Consider the following 18,627-nt stretch of genomic DNA (forward strand, 5'->3'; position numbering starts at 1 on the left):
GTAAAATGTTTCCCCCAATGCATACAAGATCAACAGTGCATGGAAACCTTGCACTCAGGTGGAAACACTCTGATCTCATGAGGAACAATTGTTTCTTCACTTATTATTGTAAAAACTCGCCAGAGATGACACCATCACCATCTTTAGATAGATAGTCCCATGGAAGACGTGTTGATTTGTGAGTTTTAATTTTAAACTCAAATGTTGAGCTTGTAGAGGATGAGAAACTCCCTTGCCTTTCCCCCCTTCCCCCCTCCTCCCATGGTTATAGAACGTGTGGGAAGAGTCATCTCATTGGGACACATTCCTTTATCGTTAAAAAATATTTCTTATGACATAACCATAATGGGCTTGGTTTTAAATGTTTTTGCATTAGGCCAAGTAGAACCCAGGGCCGGGGGGGGGGGGGGGGGGGGGGGAAAGCAGTCTGGGGCTGTCCATGGTGCTGAACGTGGGAGCTGGCTCCAGTTTTTGACCTGTTCAGTCCTCCTCCAAGCCCCATTTTCCTTTTTTTCCTCTCATCTCCGGTTGCTTCCTTTTCCCAATACGAGCTGTAGCGAGGGTGGCCCTTCATATTTTTGTCTGGGCGGCAGATGACCTTGTGTTGGATTTCCACGCCCCGGCTCCTTCTCCCTGGGCGGGGGCCGATGAGCGCGGCACCCTCCGCTGCTTAGGCCCCCACGGTCTCGCGGCGGCGCCCTGAGCGCGCCCCGCCCCACCTTCCTCCGCGCCCCCTCCCCACTTCCCCCGCCGCCTGCTCCTCCTCCTTCTCGGTCCCGCCCCGTGCGCTGGCAGCCCCGGCCGCCGGAGCTGGGAAGAGAGCGGCGAAGGAAGCAATACAAAGGGCGGAGCGGCGGGAGGAGGGGACGCCGGGCTCGGCGCCGGGAACGCGGGCGCGGCGCGGGCATGGACACCGAGTACCCTGCCTTCGAGCCCCCGCTCTGCAGCGAGCTCAAGCACCTATGCAAGCGGCTCCAGGAGGCGTACCGCGAGCTGAAGGAGGACCTCACGCCTTTCAAAGATGACCGCTACTACAGGTAGGGGCGGGCGGGCGCCGGCGGGCCGGGCTGCGGGGAGGGGGCGCAGACCCGGGGCTTCGGGCCGCCCCCGCCGTCCAACCCCGGGACTCGGGTGCGCTGCCGGCCTGGCGGGGGTCCCGCCCTTGGTCGCCCCTAACCCCCGGCTAGTGTCGAGCCCGGGGAGGGGCGGAGAGGGCGCTGGTCTGCGGGTTCTGGCCGCGGCCGGTCGGGAAGCTGTTTTCCATTCCCTAGAAACCTGAGCCGAGATTCTGAAATCCGGAGAAGGGGATCCACAGGCATTTGTCCCTGCTTTGCTCCTCCCTCCCTTCCTCCCTTCCTGTCATCCCCTCCTACCCCCCACCCGCGTGCCTACCGCCCCCACGGTCTTGCTCAGGCCTTGCTGAGTACTGGTTTGGGGAGAGGATTACTCCCCCTCCAGCGTCAGGCAGGGAGGGCCCTGGCCTCTCTTTTGAGGTACTCGGGCCCCTGAGCTTTGGTGAAAATCTCTGAGGCTGGGGTGCTCCTGAGCGTTGGGGGCTGATGGCTTCTGGGCTGAGTCGCACCTGGGTGAAGATGTTGCGGGAGGTCACGGTTCCGCACGCACCCCGACGAGTTGTTGGTTTGGGCTTGTCTGTGTTCATCTCTGTCACCCTCTCCGTGTAGCCAAGGTGAGAGCTGTGGGGGTTGCAGATTCTCGCAGCAGGGCACCCGCCCCTTCCTGTGTTTCGCTGTTCTGATGGGAAACCCGCTCCTTTGCTCATGGCTGGGCTTAGCTGATGTGTTGTAGTATCGTGCAAGGACCCAATCTGGAGTCTGGAGTCTGGGACCGAGGTTGATCTTTTTCCTCACTAGCTCTGTGACCCTGAGAAAGTTATCTGCTAACTCGCTTTGCAAGCTTCCTCATCTGTGAAATGGGGAGCTTGAACCAGAAGGTTTGTGGAAGGTGAAAATTCTAGTGATGATGTACTATTCACTGTGTGCTTAAGGATGGGCAGTTGATTGCACAGCTATCTCTGAAGTGGGGATACTCGTTTTTATACAGCGTATCCTAATAGTCATATATGTGCTCAGAAAACTGTATGTCACACTTATCATGAGATCTTTTCAAAAGGCCAGTGGCTTCCCAGGGGCTGACCAATATATTGGTCACAAAATTTGTCACAAAAAATGGAAAAGCTCATTTAAAAATATATGTAATCCCAAGATCCTATTGTGTGGCTCTGGATGGGACTCACAATCTGCCTCATGCAGCCCCCCAGGACACCTGACAGTATGGTAAAAACAAACCACAGAGGGCACCTGGGTGGCTCAGTTGGTTAAGCGACTGCCTTCGGCTCAGGTCATGATCCCAGGGTCCTGGGATCGAGTCCCACATCGGGCTCCCTGCTCTGCGGGGAGCCTGCTTCTCCCTCTCCCACTCTGCCTGCTTGTGTTCCCTCTCTCGCTGTGTCTCTCTCTGTCAAATAAATAAATAAAATCTTTAAAAAAAACAAAAAACAAAAAACAAAAAAACCACAGATAGTTTTAAATCTTTTTTTAAATTTTTATTTGATAGTTTAAAATCTTATGTTTAATGTATATTCCAGTCTCCTTTCCCCCTAACCTCTCCCCACTCTATTTTTTTTTCTCTGTATTTTATTTTCTTGGGAACATTTCTTTGGCAAAGGATCTAGTGAATAGCTAAATGGTCTTACTTCAGGTAGCAGAGAAGAGAACAAAGCCACACCACTGGTTAATCCACAACTGGATCATCCTTTATTCATTCACCCATTTATCCAACCAATAGTCATTGAAGATCTCCTATGTTCTTCCTGCCATTCTAGGGGCTGGAGATACAGGGTCCCTGATGTTGTGGAGCTTATAGGCAATAAACAAGTGATTACATGTCACAGTGAGCACTTGGAAGATAATAAACCAGGTGCCATGATAAAGAGTGATAGGGGTGCTACTTCAGAGAAACTGGTCAGAGAAGGCTCTTGGAGAAGGTGACATTTGACTAAGAATGAAGAATGACTTGCTCACTAGCCAACGAGCTGGGGGGGGAAGTTCCAGAAGAGGAAGTATAATCACAAAGTCCCCGAGGCCATAAAAACATGGTACAGTAGTCTTCCTTTGCTGCAGGGATTGTGTTCTAAGGCCCCCAGGGGATGCCTGAAACCACAGATAATACTGAATCCTAGATATATTATGGTTTTTCCTATACATACCTATGATAAAATTTAATTTGTAAATTAGGCACAGTAAGAGATTGACAACAACGAATAATAAAATAGAACAAGTATAATAATATAATCAAGGTTGTGTGAATGTGGTCTCTCTCAAAATATCTTACTGTACTGTACTCACCCTTCTTTTTTTTTTTAAAGATTTATTTATTTATTTGAGAGAGCGAGAGAACGTGTGCATGCATGCATGAACGCACAAGTAGGGGGAGGGGCAGAGGGAGAGAATCTTCAAGCAGACTCCCTGCTGACCATGGCGCTTGACCTGCTGACCACCTATCAGAAGGAGGATTATCTTGCTTCTGGCCTGCAGGTAACTGAAGCGGCCATGGAAGGCAAAACCACGGGTAAGGGGGCGGGGGGGGAACTACTGCATGTTCAAGGAATAAAAAGAAGATCAGCATGGTCAGAGAAATAGGCAGGGCCAGGTCATATAGAGCCTTGAATGCTAGACCAAGAAGTATGAATTTCATTAGAATTCCAATGTGAAGGCATTGAAGGGTTTTAAGTGTGGGGGAGTGACATGAGCAGTTTGGCTGCTGGTCCTGCAGCAAGCATCTGAATCTAGAGTCCAGGGGCAACTCCACTAGTTGATCTGGATCTTGAAGACCATGAATTTACCGTGGTTGGAAGGGGAAAGTGATGAGTTCTGTCTGCCCCACGGACATGAGGACAAGCCAGCTGCAGAACGCTTTACAATATTGTGTGTTGGCAGAGCAGTTAGGCTGGGTCACAAAGACTGGTTTATAGTGAGGAGATATTTTAGGTCACTGAACTGCCTTCCATTGCTCCATTGAATTTTTATATCAATGGGTTGTCCCTTTACAAAACTAGGCAAAAGATTCTTGGGTTTCCAAGTTGGGAAGCTGATAGTTACAGCTCCTGCATCTGCCTAGCTGGAAGATGCATTTGCGACTCTAATTTTTGCTCCTGCTTTTCTCACTGTCTCCGTGTCCTCATTAGTGATTTATGATTAAAAAGCACCAGTCCTTTTTCCCCTGGAGGGCCAGGGCCTTGCCCCGTGTGGCTGACAGTTTCCTCGGAACAGGATGCAGCGAGGAGACAGCTGCTAATCCCCTCTTGCATAAGATGGTTGGTCCCTCCGTTAACTGGCATGGCTGTTGGCATACTGGCTACATAATTTGGCATCATTGACAAATGGCAGCTATGTGATCAAAGGACTCGCAGTCACGTGCACAAACTGAGAGATGACAGTGGTACCGCCTGCTAGGAAGGGGGTGCTGGCATGATGTAGGGGGCAGAGCAGTAGGCTGGGTCTGAACTCTACCCTTTGCTAACTCCCAGGCCTTCGGGTAACCGTTATATTTCACTGGTGATCAGTTTCCCCATCAGAAAAATGAAGCAAGGATGTGGTAGGCTCAAGTGCTTTTGAAAATAACATGGAGGATGCTTTCCAATACAGACAACAGAAAAAGCAAAGCAGCTGGGAGGTAATGGATTGAGTTGTTTGTTGATTCAGCAGCTTAATGATGTCATCAAGTCCTTTCATTTTAACTTGATGACAATTGGCCTCAATTGGCTACTAGTAATCATTTTGGCTATTGCTTCTCATTCACATCCATGGGGAGAATGGGCTGGCTTCCTCTAAATGAGAAGAGATAACTTGAAGCCTGCAGCAAAACTCCTTGAATCTCATCTATACCCCCACCAAAATGGTAACAGTGAAGAAGACAGACATGTGTTGACAAGGACATGGAACTTTCATACACTGCAGATGGGAGGGAAAATCGGTCCAGTCCCATGTGGGACTGTGGAAGGCCGTTTGGCTGTATCTCCTAAAGTTGAATGTATATATTCCCTTCAGCCCAGCATTCCTTCTTAGGTATTTACCCTACAGAAGTGCATATATGTGTCCTCAGTAGACAAGGACTAAAATGTTCATAGCAGCACAATTTGCTGTACTCCTGAACCAGAAACCAACCAAATACTCATCAACAGCAGAATGGATAAATTTGGCTTATTCCATCATGGAATATTATACAGCAATGAAAGTAAGCAACTTACAACTCTATGCAATAAAAATGAGTCCCTCACACACATAATGTGAGTAAAAAAGGCCAGACATGGAGTATATACTGTTTGATTCTACTTATATAAAAAGAAGTATAAAACAGGCAAAATGACCCTGTAGTGTTGGAAGTCAGGACAGTGGTTACCCTTGAGGGAATAGTGAATGGAAGAGGGCAGAAAAGGGCTTTCAGGCTGCGGGTGATATTTTGCTTCTTGATCTGGGTGCTGGTTACACAGGCATATGCAGTTTGTGAACATCGGTCAAGCTATACACATGATACATGCACTTTTCTGTATGTGTATAATGCTTCAGTAGAAAGCTTAAAAGAAAACCAACTCCTGTGTCTCATTGACGACATCAGGGCACTTGCTCTTTCTTGAGCTCTGGGGTTGGAAACAGACTGAGGCAAATCAGAGCACCCCAGGAGCTGAGGGTGGGGTCAATTTCCTCTAAGGCCTATGTCCTCAAGGGAGGAGAGGTAGAGAGCAGAGCCCAGTTGCAGTTCTGTTAGGAAGAAGATGTGGGGAATGGATGCCAAGGAGGCAGTCAGTCATGTCCATGAAATAAATAGTCAGGAGCTAAAGAAAAGTGAAGGACAATAGATACAGTCCTTTAGAGCTCAGCTCTTGGAGAATTTGTGGTTGGCCATTTTGCCGACCCATACTTTGTTTCTCATGTTATTACTTTACCTCTGTAAAATATAGGAACAACCAAGATGGACTTGAGTTTTCTTGGCCAGTGAAGGGACGCCAGTGGTGTCCTCACCCAAGAGGTTACTTTTTTGGAGGTAACATCTTATTATCTTGGTGAATTCCTCAGGGCCCAGGGGCTAGTCCTCAGTCTTGCTGGCCTATTTTAGTCAGCCACATTGAGAGAGAAGGACCTGTTCTCAGGGAAGGCTTCTCATTTTTTATTTTATTTTATTTATTATGTTATGTTAGTCACCATATAATACATCATTAGTTTTTGATGTAGTGTTCCATGATTCATTGTTGGCGTATAACACCCAGTGCTCCATGCAATACATGTCCTCCTTAACCCTAACCCCCCTCCCCTCTAAAACCCTCGGTTTGTTTCTTGGAGTCCATAGTCTCTCATGGTTCGTCTCCCCCTCCGATTTCCCCTGCTTCATTTTTCCCTTCTTTCTCCTAATGTCCTCCATGCTATTCCTTATGTTCCACAAATAAGTGAAACCATGTGATAATTGTTTTTATCTGCTTGACTTATTTCACTTAGCATAATCTCCTCCAGTCCCATCCATGTTGATGTAAAAGTTGGGTATTCATCCCTTCTGATGGCTGAGTAATAGTCCGTTGTATATATGGACTACAACTTCTTTATCCTTTCATCTGTTGAAGGGCATCTTGGCTCTTTCCACAGTTTGGCTATTGTGGACATTGGGGTGTATATGGTCAGGGAAGTCTTCTCATTAACTAAGCTCTGGATGAATATACAGAATCAGAATGCCAGTTTATGTAATTGGCTGATGCAGACCCACGAGAACACAGATAATGTTGGGCATGGCATCACAGCCAGGGGAATTAGCTAGATTAGGGATTCTCAATGCTAGCTGCACATCATAATCACTTGGGGGAGCTTTTAAAAAGACAGATGCCCAGGCCGTACCCTCGAGAACTCTGATTTAATTGGCCTGGGCTGGATCTCAGCCAGGATGGAGAACCCAAGAACGGTGAGTGGAATGTTTAAGAGCATCCATCTCAATGGGACGGGCTTGCCATCAGGACAGGAATCCCATGGTGTTTTATCGTTTGGTGTTTCCAGGTGGTACAACTCCATGCTTCAGGGCCATCCCGAAGGCCTTGACCTGGCCGCGGGTACATGTATGGCGCTCGCGGTTCCAACGCAGACACGCTCTACTCTTGTCAGCACTCTTCCTGGTGGTTCACCGAAGCTGAATTATTTTTACCTGTGCCTTCATGTAAGCAGAGCTTTGGCCCATGCAGCGGAGTTGTTTTGTTCTTTTTTTCTTTAAAGCTAGCTACATCTTGCTCTGAATGGAGAGGAAAAGATAAAGATCTTCTTTGGGGAGCAGAGCAGGTAGAAGGTGCCGACTGTTCCCCGACTGTTCCCCGGGCCCGTCATCATTCAGCTGCAGCAATGACTCAGCTCTTGCAGTAGAAAAGCCTCATCTGCCGGATGAGAAAAGGCCTCCGAGCTGGGCCAGGACATCCGAAGCTTGACAGAGGAGAGCCGGGACTCTGGATTTGTCTTAGAGGGCGGCGCTGACACAGGACCACAAACCGAGCGGCTTACACAGCAGACGTTTTGTGTCTCCCAGTTCTGGAGGCCAGAATTCTGAGATCAAGGTGTTGGCAGGGTGGTCCGCCCAAGGCTGTGAGGGCAGGGCCTGTTCTGGCCTCCCTGACAGCTTGGGGTGGGGGGTGGGGGTGCGGCTCAGCTCTTCCTTGGCTCCTACGTGGCCGCTCGTTCATTTTCTCTCTGTCTTCCCTCGCTGTGCATCTGTCTCTGCATCCAAATTTCCCCTTGTCGTAAGGACACCAGTTGTAGTGGATCAGGGTCCACCCTTGACCTCATCTTAACTTGATCATCTGCAAAGACCCTGTTTCCAAACAAGCCACAGTCACAGGCACTGGGGGTCAGGACTTCAACATCTTTGGGGGACACAATTACCCCCATAACAGGCTCTCCTTGAGCGGGACTGCCCGTGTGCTGCTACAGGGCTGTGGATTTAGATTCCCCTCCGAATATTTTCTAAACTAGCAGCTGACTGTTTGGTGAGCAAGAGTCAGGAGGCCAGAGTCTTGGCTCTGTTGCTGCCATCTTGGAAATCAGGTCTGCACATCTCATAGTATGATCGCAGATCCCTCCTGGCTCTAAAACCAAGACCACAGAGAGAGAGGGGGGCTGTGTCTGAGGGGGGCCCAGGGATGGCCTCCCCAGCAGAGGTGACTCCAGTCTTCTCAATGCTGCCCAAGCTGCCTGAGCTTTATGAAGTTCAGGTTGGGAAAGGTGTGTGTGTGGTGTGCGTGTGTGGAGGGGTATCTACATGGTGTGTGTGTGTGGTGTAAGGCTGTGTGTGGTGTGTGCATTGGGGTGAAGGAGGACATGGAGTGTGGGCAAAGGACACAGGCCCCTGCCCAGCCCTCTGTGGTGGGAAACCAGTTTGCGAGGGGCTGTTGGGCCAGAGGTAGCGTGACCAAACTGTCCTGGCTTTAGCACCGGAAGTCCAGTGTCCTGGGAACCCCCTCAGTCTCAGGAGTATCGAGATGGTTGGTGACCCCAGATGTGTGACTCCAGCTGAAGCTGGCTGAGGAGGCCGAGTCTGGGGTGTCACCGTCAGCGTCCTGGGCAGAGGTGACAGAAGACACGCCCTTGAACTTCTCCACTCTGGAATGGTGGTTTTCCCTCCTTTGTCCCGCTTTCTTCCCTGTTCTCTTGGCCTCAGGCCCTGTCCGTCCTCCGCATTGAATAAAGACGGCCTTGTTGCCACAGGGCGGTGGTTCTCAGAGGAGAGCCCATCAGGGCAAGAGAACCTCAAGGCTCTTCTAAAAATAACCACTATGTAAAAATAAATAAATAAATAACCACTATGTTGTGGCACTTCCTTCCCTATCCTGAAATGAAATTCCTGGGTAATATCTTACATGCTTCCATAACTTAAAAAACAAAAACACTGGGGTGCCTGGGTGGCTCAGTTGGTTACATGTCTGCCTTCGGCTCAGGTCATTATCCCGGGGTCAATCATCCCTGGGATCGAGCCCCCACACTGGGCTCCCCGCTCAGCTGGTGGGGGAACAGTCTGCTTCTCCCTCCCCCTCTGCCCCTTCCCCTCCCCTCGTGCTCACGCTCTCTCTTGCTCTATCTGAAATAAATACATAAAACCTTTAAAAAACAAAAAACAAAACAAATATACCTACCCTAAATGTAATCAGAATAGGCAATGAAAGAAATGCACCAAGAGTATGCATTTCACCCTCAAAATGCTCTGACAAGTCACTTAAAGGAAATGCGCCAGGAGGCCGGATTTTCAGAAGTCACTGCTTTAGGCCCCTCTGTAGGCCTTCCCGGGGTGGGTGGGTGCCTGCGCTGCTCCCCATGAACCCCTGCCCTGGGGTTGCCCAGCCCAGACTGCAGGGCATTGCTGAGCCTGGTTTCGGACTTTTCTATGCCAGGGCTCCTGCCGCATCCCCTTCCCCCCCCATCCCGTAAGTACTTGAGTTTTGCACCATTTAGTCCACGTCCAGGAAATCAGAATAGAGACCTTTGTTCTGTATGTTCAAGGCCAAAGCAGAGGGTTTCTGGAGCCCAGCGGCCCCCGGACCTGCGGCTGGACGGCCCCTTCGTGTGCCTGGAACTGGCCAACTCGCGTTTACTGTAACTTGGCAATTTGTGGCAAATGGTGGCTCTAATTTGAGCCACTTAGTTTGTTGTGTGGGAAACGGCTTGCTCGGGGCGGGGGCGGGGGGCAGGGGGGGCAGGGCTGGTATTCTGCTGGAAACAGAGTCTGAAGTTAGAGACAGGCCCCGCGGTGAGCCCGGTCCCGGTGGGTGCTGCACACAGAAGGGGGGACGTGGGCAGGGGCGCTCTGTGCTGCCCCCTTTGTCTCCTAGGGAATGAGGGAAGCAAACCGAACGTGGAAAAAAATACCGTAACCTGGGCACCGCTGTGCGCTTTCAATTCCTTTTAACACCCCCACGTGGCTGGGAAGGGGCCCTCCAGGTGTTGTGGTTCGAGAAGGCAGGGCCTCCTAACAAAGTCCTGTTGATTTCCCATCAGCAAGCCTGGGAGGACTCGAAGACGGGGTTATGTTTCTCTGTGAAGATGATTCCCAGTTTCCCCGGGTTAGTTGTCTGGCATTTCCGACCTGCAAGCCCATGCTCTTAGGTGAAGAAAGCCCTCAATTTTGATTCAGGCCAACAGAGATTACTTTAAAAGTCAACTGGAAAGGGCAAGCACACCTACTGCTCAGTGGTGCATGATCGAGAAGATCCAGACCTGGCATTCTTCTTATCCTCAGCGTCCTGCAGGGCGAAATGGAAAATCAAACACCGTTCCTCCAGGTTGCCATAAGAATGATGGCTTTGCTGTAGTTCTCGTGGTCGAGGGCAACGTCAGGGACACCTACAGGCATTCACTGTTGCTTTACGGAGATATGGAACAACAGTGTTTAAGACTATTGATTGTGGGGCGCCTGGGTGACTCAGTCGGTTAAGCAACTGACTCTTGGTTTCGGCTCTGGTCATGATCCCAGGGTTGTGGGATTGAGCCCCGCATCAGGCTCTGTGCTCAGTGCAAAGTTTACTTGTCCCTTTCCCTTTTCCCCTCCCCATCCCCAATGCTCTATCTCTGAAATAAATAAATAAACAAATAAATACAATCTTTTTAAAAAAGACTATTGATTGCAAGTATTAATTTCAGCCCAAAAGAAGGAATTTATTACAAAGATACAGAGGTAATTTACAGAATCTAAGGGCGAAAATGCCCCTGGATTTCAGGAAGGAAATGGAACTGATTCAGCATGGGTTTCTAATCTCTCGCCAGGGCCCCAAACCATTGGTTACCGAGCCTGCTGCACATGGGGATGCTTTGGAGAGCTTTAACAATGACTGAAGCCCAAACCCTACTTCGGATTCTGATTTCATTGGTTTAGGGTTCAGCGTGGGTATTGGGCCTTTTTAAAGCTCTCCAAGTGACTTTGACTCAACAAATTTTGAGACCCATTGTCCTAAACTAATTTGTTCCTCTGCCCTTTGTCCTAGCTCCCTGGGAGCCCCCGGTCTTTGATCAATACCAATACTCTCTTCTCTGTGCTTATGCTGCTCGATTGCTGGAGGAAATCACCACCAGGCAGGCATTAGTAGAAGTCATCATTAACATGAGCTCAAAGACGTCAGCTGGGGCCTCCACGAAGCCCCGGAATCCTGTTAGATTTTCCCAGGACGCCGCTCACTTCCTCAGTCTTTGCAACAACAATTTCGAACCTTCTCCGCCTCTTTGTACTAGATCAAATTGACAAATCCCCAGAGCCACTGGGCCCTGCCCACATCCTCCCATCCTACTCCACCATGGCCTGTGCCTTGCTTCCTCAACTCAGTCATCCTGATAAAGGGTTACATAGTTCCCGGCCTCTCCCACCTCCACCCCACCACCGACAGACAGGGGAGGCTTGTTCACCCCACATCAGCTGGACTGGTACCCACAGGCCCGGGATCCCCAGTGGCTGCTTGCAGGGCCCTGGAGTATAAGCTAGGTGTGTAGGTCAGACTCCGGCCCACAGGACACAGATGGCAGGATAGAACTAACAGATCATTTCCAGGCACCATCGTTTCGGGCAGTCTCTCTGGAGCTATCCTGCAAGACGGAGCGATTAGATGTGTTGATAGTGAAGTTGGGGACAGCTTGCACTCCCCCCAGTGTACTCTCCTGAGCCCCTCTCCATGCTCTCTCCAAGCTTCCTTGGGGTCATACCTGCTTCCCGTAAAGTTCACATGGAAACTCTTGCCTCAGATTCTGTTTTCGAGGGAAGCAAGCTAAGATATTCTTGAACATGAAGACAGTTTTGCCCTGTAACTCATAGAAGGAATTAAGGCCAGAAGTAGCGTGACCAACTGTCCTGGTTTGCCTGGGCCTGCAGGACCCCTGGGATCGGGGCTTTTCTGGACTAGAACTAGAAAATCTCAGGAAAACCAGGACCAGCAAGGAGAGGAGACCTCGCAGAAGGAGGGGCACACTCAGCTTCCCGCCTCCAAACGACACACTCGCTGGCCTGGCAACTCCTACCCTTTTCTCCCCAGAGCAGGTGTCCCCACAGCCTCTAAACTGTGAGAAAACACACCAGGATGTTGCCAGTCATCTGTCCTTCCTTCAGGACACGTCTTGGGGGTCTTTCTGCACCAGGCTTGGTGCCGGGCCCTGGAAAGATGAGGACAAATAAAGGCGGCACAGCGAAGTCACAGGGGATGGTAGTGGAACGGTACTTGTTTCGTGAAAGGGAGGTCTAACTAGGCACAGTGACCTCCAAAGGCTGAAGAAAAAGGCTAAGTCCAGCTTGAGGAGAAGTGGTTTTTTTAAGGGGACTTCCGGACAGAAGCATACCTTGGGCATCATAAGACAGTAGACGGTTGCAACCCCACCTCCTTTAAGACCTGCTGCTTTTGTAGCCCCAAGGCTGGGAGTACACGTGGGGGACCAGCCAGGAGGACAGAGCTTGACAACAGGTGTGTGTCATGGCCATATCTCCAGGGCAGATCAAGGGCGTTTTGCCTCGGGGTGTATTTAAGGGTGTGGTTAAACAAAAGGAAAGAATCGGAGGGGGTGCTGTGCTCAAGGTCTCAGGTCACAGACCGGTCATCCTGGCGGATTGTTCAAGATGGCATTAGTCTGGTTCATGCAGTACCACTCAAATGCTCAGGATAAAATGGAATACATGTTTCAGTCAAGTAAATTGAGACTGATACTTAAAAAATCCCAAATGGGGTGCCTGGGTGGCTCAGTTGGTTAAGCGACTGCCTTCGGCTCAGGTCATGATCCTGGAGTCCCGGGATCGAGTCCCGCATCGGGCTCCCTGCTCGGCAGGGAGTCTGCTTCTCCCTCTGATCCTCTTCCCTCTCATGCTCTCTGTCTCTCATTCTCTCTCTCGCAAATAAATAAAGAAAATCTTTAAAAAAAAAAAAAAAAAAATCCCAAATGACCAAAGGCAGAGAAGGTGAACGGTATTGGTATGCTGGACACTGATTCCCGGTGAGTGGAAGCCGTGCGGCCCGTGAGCAAGGGCTGTGCCCTGCGAGCGTGTGTGGGGCCTAGGGATGGGCTCAGGCAAGGTGTTCCTGCTTCTACTCACTGCGCTTTATTATTGCAAGTACCAGAAATGTGACTTCTGTCTTGCCCTCACTCTCGTTCTTGTCACTCACTCACTTGGATGAAGCAAAGCTGCCACACGAGAAGCTGCCCTGTGGAAAACCCCAAGTGGCAAGGAACTGAGTGACCACCAGCCAATAGTCCAGGAGGCACTAGATCGTGCCAACCACCACCGGCATGAGCGTGGAGGCAGACCCTTCCCCCGGCTAGTCTTGAGGATAACTTCAGTCCCAGATGACACGGTGCCTACAGCCTGAATGAGAGCCTGAGCCAAAGGACCCCGCTAATTGCACCTGGATTCCTGACCCCCTGTTCTGAACAAAAGATTCACAACAGCTGTGTCCCAGTTTTGAAAAGGAAAGAAAACTTTATTGTTATTATAGAAACCTAATAGAAACAGAAGAGGAAAGGAATCTACACATAGATGAAGGTTAATAGTAGGCAATAAATGAGAATAAGTTACATCAAATTGGGTACTTACAATCTCCAGCCTCCCCAGCCAGGGAAACCCTGTGGAGACAAGCCAGGCTGGAGTCCAAATGGAGAGGCCTGGGTGGAGCGTCCTCCCCTCAGGTGAGACTTCCCACGGACCATCCCCATAAGGGCCATATTTATAGGGCCAATAACAGGGTTTGAAATGAAATATTTGTTTGCCTGAATGCAGTCTGGAGCGAGCGGCATTTCCATGTTACCATGTTTCTATATTTTCAAGGAGACTGCGCTGTGTGTTTCTGCCTCCCCTCTTGGATTCCGGATTCCGTTCTGGGGGACCAGCCCAGCCTGGAGCAGGAGGGGATGTGAGACAAGATTTGTAGCTCTTGATGTCCAGAACAGAAGGGTCAGTTCTGATCTGGAGGCCAGGTAGTATATTCCAAGCAACCAGGCTCCCAAGGCAACTCACACAGCACGAGTCTCACAAACAACAGTCCTTAGCCTGCCTGTGTGCGCGCGGCTCCAGGCGGTCGGTTATGCGGGACAAGTCACAAATACATCTATCCATATAGAACACCCACAGAAACCACGAGATAATACATGTCGTTTCAGGACACAAAGTTCTGAGGTAATTTGTTATGTAGCAACAGATAACTAATACAGCTAATATGTGTTGGGGTAGTTTCCGCAGCAGTAAATAATGGGAACAAGCACAAGGATGAGAAAGCAAGAACGACAATTTTATATTGTGAATAACCCACCGAGCTGAATGTCTGTGTTCTGGCATTACGAAACTTGGTAAGAAGGTAAAGCTTTGGAACCAATCAGAGGTAGACCATTGCTTCTACCGATCGGTTCTCAGGAGTCAAGAAGACAGTGAAGAGTAAGCTCCCACATTTGGTACAACAAGTGGGCCAGAAGGCATAAGGCCTCCTGCAAAGGACAGGAGGAGGTTGTGGGGACGGCGGCCTGGTGAGACAGCTGAGCCCTGATGGAAACACCTTTGTTCTGCTCTGCTTACTGCAGAGGGGATGAGTCAGCTGGAAATGGGTGTCCAGGAGCTGCTGAAACCCAGGCCAAGGCATGTCGCTAACATCCACTGTCATCAACTATCATCGGGCTCAAGGGAGAATTGAGACTGAGGTTTTCCTGCTTTGGAACAAAGAATAGGCGATCAGAGTTGTTGGTACTGAATTCCTTAGTCTCTGCACTGAATATGTAGGGCAGTTTTCCTTTTTAAGAAACCTTCCGTTCTGGGGTGTTAGGGACTGACAGCTCTCATTCCTATTTTGAAGGCCTAACCCTCCCACTGTGGCTGAATTTGGAGTAAGGAAGGAATTAGGTTTAAGGAGGTCATAAGGGTGGGGCCCTGATCTGACGGGATTGGGGTCCTTATTAGAAGAGACGCCAGAGAGCTCCTGCTCTCTCTTCTCTCACACATGCACCAAGGACAGGCCATGTGAGAACACAGCCAGAAGGTGGCTCTCTGCAAGCCAGGAAGAGAGTCCTCACCAGAAACAGAATCAACCAGAACCTTGATCTTGGACTTGTAGCCTCTAGAACTGTGAGAAAAAACTTACCGTGGAAGCCATTCAGTCTATGGTATTTTGTTACAATAGCCTGAGCTAACTAACACAATAGTTAGAGAGAGTTGCAGTAAGCTCTTCGTTTCCTTCCCGTTTAACTCCGGGCTCAACTAGAGCATGAGTACTTGATGTTAGCCATTATTGATTCTTACTAATAAGATGTTAGGAGATCACTATAGTCTATCTACAAAATTCTAGACAAATGTTCACTGTTACATTAGGAAGGGAATTTGAGTCCCCTGGAATAGACAACTGATTTCCTAGGGTATCAAGAGCATTTGCAGATAAACCCCTTGAGATGTTGCCATCAGCCTTGAAAAACAGCAGGGAGTCAGCAAACTGCAGACCGGTGGCCTTGACTTTGTTTCAGTTCTAGAGAAAATGATTTCAAGGGTTGGCTTGCTGGCCCTAAGAAAATGAAATGAGGGGCACTTGGGTGGCTCAGTCGTTAAGCGTCTGCCTTCGGCTCAGGTCATGATCTCAGGGTCCTGAGATCGAGCCCCGCATCCGGCTCCCTGCTCAGCGGGGAGCCTGCTTCTCCCTCTCCCTCTGTCGCTCCCCCTGCTTCTGCTCTCTCTCTCAAATAAATAAATAAAATCTTAAAAAAAAAAAGAAAATGAATGTTAGGTATGAGTAGGTGTCTTTCTAAGAATATGTGGTATCAGACTAATCTAATTTCTGACATTTTGATCCTTTTCAAAACAAGGCTAGGTTTCAGATACATATACACTCACTCATGGGTCCAATCTCCCAATTAAATGGGATTACTGGGGGATGCTGTGAAACATTGTATATATGGATTTTAGAAGGCTTTTAAAATAAGAACAAAGTTGATACATGTGGGCTGAGTGCCTCTGAGGTTAGAGAGACTATATATATCTAATGGTCTGTTTGGTCCTGGCCTTTGCTGGTCACTCTGACCCTGTCACATTCTTCAACGCTTGGGACATCAACATTGGAAGAGCATGAGCTTGGGGTGAGGTCGTCCTAGGTTCTCACCAGTAGTCCCTGAGAAAGTCACTTAACCTCTTTAAGGCCTTAGTTTCCTATCTGTAAAATGAGGATAATGACCTTGGATAACTCATCAAGTTGCTGAGAGAATTCATTGGCTCGGGCCTTAGGCTTTGCTGGTGATCAGTATTGCTGGTTCTTCTCATTGGACAGCATGACCCTGAGCAGAGATCCTAGGAGGCATCAGGAGAATGGAATCATCAGTTGAATGGGCAGAAGCTGCCAGAATACCAACTCATTCTCAGGCTGATACAGACCTCATCTGAAATGTGCTCCATTCTGAGCTTAGTGAGGAAACTTGCTGAACAGAAGCATGTTCAGAGGAGGGGGCCTGGAGGTGACCTGGAGGAAATCTCCTGTGAGGGATGGTTGACATGTTAGACAAGCTTTCTTGGAGACCCAGGATAGGTTGGGCACCTTTCCCCTTATCATATACTCTATCACTGTGCTCTTCTATCCCTTTTCCATCACAGTTGTACTGTGTCGTTATTCGGTTATTTGTTTGCTGGCTGTGTCCTTCACCAAAAGATAAGTCCCAGGAGGACAGGGATTGTCCCACGTATTTGTGTTGTGTTTCTACAGCTGAAGGAAGTGCGTGGCACACACTGAATACTCAGTTAATGCTGGAAGAACACATAAATGAGAAAATGAGGGATCAAGTGATGCTGGACAGCAGGTCAAAGGAGGACCAATGTGGAGAATTTACCAGGAGGGAGTTTGGGTCTCAAAGAGGTCAACTCTTTTTAAAACCTGGAGCCATATGAAAACAGCAAGAGATCGGTGGGGATGTCTCAGAAGAGGCCAGGCAGCTGGCCCAGTCTCTGGAGTAGGCATTTTTCCATCAGATAAGACTGCCTCAGATTGGAGGTAAAAACTGGCTGCCTCTGGGCAAATGCAGCCAGCAAATGTGTTTTGTTTAGTCTTCCCGGAGTTCAAAATATTTTTTAACTAATTTCCAATACTTCAGAATTGGAAGGTGTGACATGCAAAGTTGTATCGGAAGTCAGAGTCTTTCCAAGGGCCGAGCGCAGCTCCTTTAGACGATGCCCACTCTGGTGCACAGTGCCCACCTGGCTGGTGCCCCATCACCTGCCTGTCCTGCAGTTACTGGTGTTTATGCTCCCTGGCCTTGTTGCCGGGAAGACCCCTTTTTCTCCAAGTGTCTACGAAAAGAATCAGAGGAATAATCTTTTGGTATCATTTCTTTAAGAGTTGTGGTTTAGGATTCAGGGTGGTAATGGAATTTGTCATTCTTACTTGGTATTCAGTCTGTTGCTTTGCCTGGTGTCCGCCCCCCCCCCCCCCCAATTCCCTCCAACTTCTCAAGCCTGTCCCACTTCGAGATCAGCCCAGACATTGAGCATTCTCTCCCCTCTCCCACCCAACCCCACCGCAGGTGAGTTAGGTGCCTTTCCTCAGTGTCACTGTAGCAATCTGTGCTTGTCACCCTTAGTTTTGGTAACTGACTTTGCCTGTAAGTTTGCTGAGGGTGGGAACTGAATGCTATTCGTGTTGGTATCTTCCTGCCAGTACCAATGAGCTTGTTGGCAGCTTAGCGCATGAACAAGAAAACATTAGGAAGAAAGCTTGAGTCTTTTATTTTCCTCATTTAGATTGACTTTAAACCCATGGCAATAAGTGGACAGGGGACATTTTGACAAATGCTCCAAAGGGAATCTTGGAAATATCCAAAACTGTGGTTCTCCTCTGTTCTCGATCACAGAAATTTAGGACTGTATGCCAGGATCTTAGATCAAGAAAGTGCTTTTGGTCAGCTGATCTCATCACACTGTAGAAAGAACTGCAACAGGATTGGCCCCTGAAACTTGCTCCTACTCAACACCTTAGCAGGACCCGGATTGCACCATCAGTTATGTTTTCAGCTCTGTGGGATGTGGGGTGTGGGAACCACACCTGCATGCTTCCTGAGGGACGCTGTTTGCACTGGGGATGGAAAATCTGCATGCTATGGTAGCTCTAATTTAGAAAAAGCTTGCAGAAACTACCAGAAAGAGCCTGGAAAAGCTATCCTGGCATCATTTAGGGGTGTCAGAGGTTTGCTCTGGCATTTAAGCTCTTTGGGTCACAAACCTCTTTGAGAATTTGGAAAGTTATAGATCTTCTCGCCAGAAAAATGCAGACACCCATAGGGTCTTTCACGCATCTGTAGGGCATTCATGGACTCCTATGGTCCATTCTTATGCCCTGATTAAGACGCCCTAGAAGCCAGAGGGTGGATGTTTTAATGTTCTGTCTCCTCAGCAAGGGACAAGGAGTAAGAGTCAAGTCATACATTCATTCATTCGATTTGTGAACCCTAGACTGAGCCCACCCACCGCTCGGGCCCGCCTCTGTGCTCTTGGGGCGCAGGGGAGGTGGACGCGCCGCGGGATCCCCTCCTCTGGGGCCAGTGAGCGGGGTCTGTGCAGGGCAGTGCGGCCCCTCTCGGGCCCCTGCCCCGCCCCCGCCGCGCCCCCGCGCCCCCC

The 18,627-nt window shown here is 49.3% G+C and overlaps 1 protein-coding gene across 1 annotated transcript in view; it reads left to right on the forward strand.

The window, feature by feature from the left end:
- The first annotated feature begins 869 nt into the window (after positions 1-869).
- LOC118001966 (transmembrane protein 181) overlaps positions 870-18,627 on the forward strand; it is a 71,124-nt gene continuing 53,366 nt past the window's right edge. Inside the window, exon 1 of the mRNA XM_034992176.1 lies at positions 870-1,037. Coding sequence (XP_034848067.1) covers positions 907-1,037 — 131 coding nt within the window. The 5' untranslated portion in view covers positions 870-906. The remainder of the gene's footprint in view (positions 1,038-18,627) is intronic.

This window comes from Mirounga leonina, unplaced genomic scaffold, assembly GCF_011800145.1.
Source record: "Mirounga leonina isolate KUSES-001 unplaced genomic scaffold, KU_Mleo_1.0 Mir_55, whole genome shotgun sequence".
NCBI classification, from domain to species: domain Eukaryota; kingdom Metazoa; phylum Chordata; class Mammalia; order Carnivora; family Phocidae; genus Mirounga; species Mirounga leonina.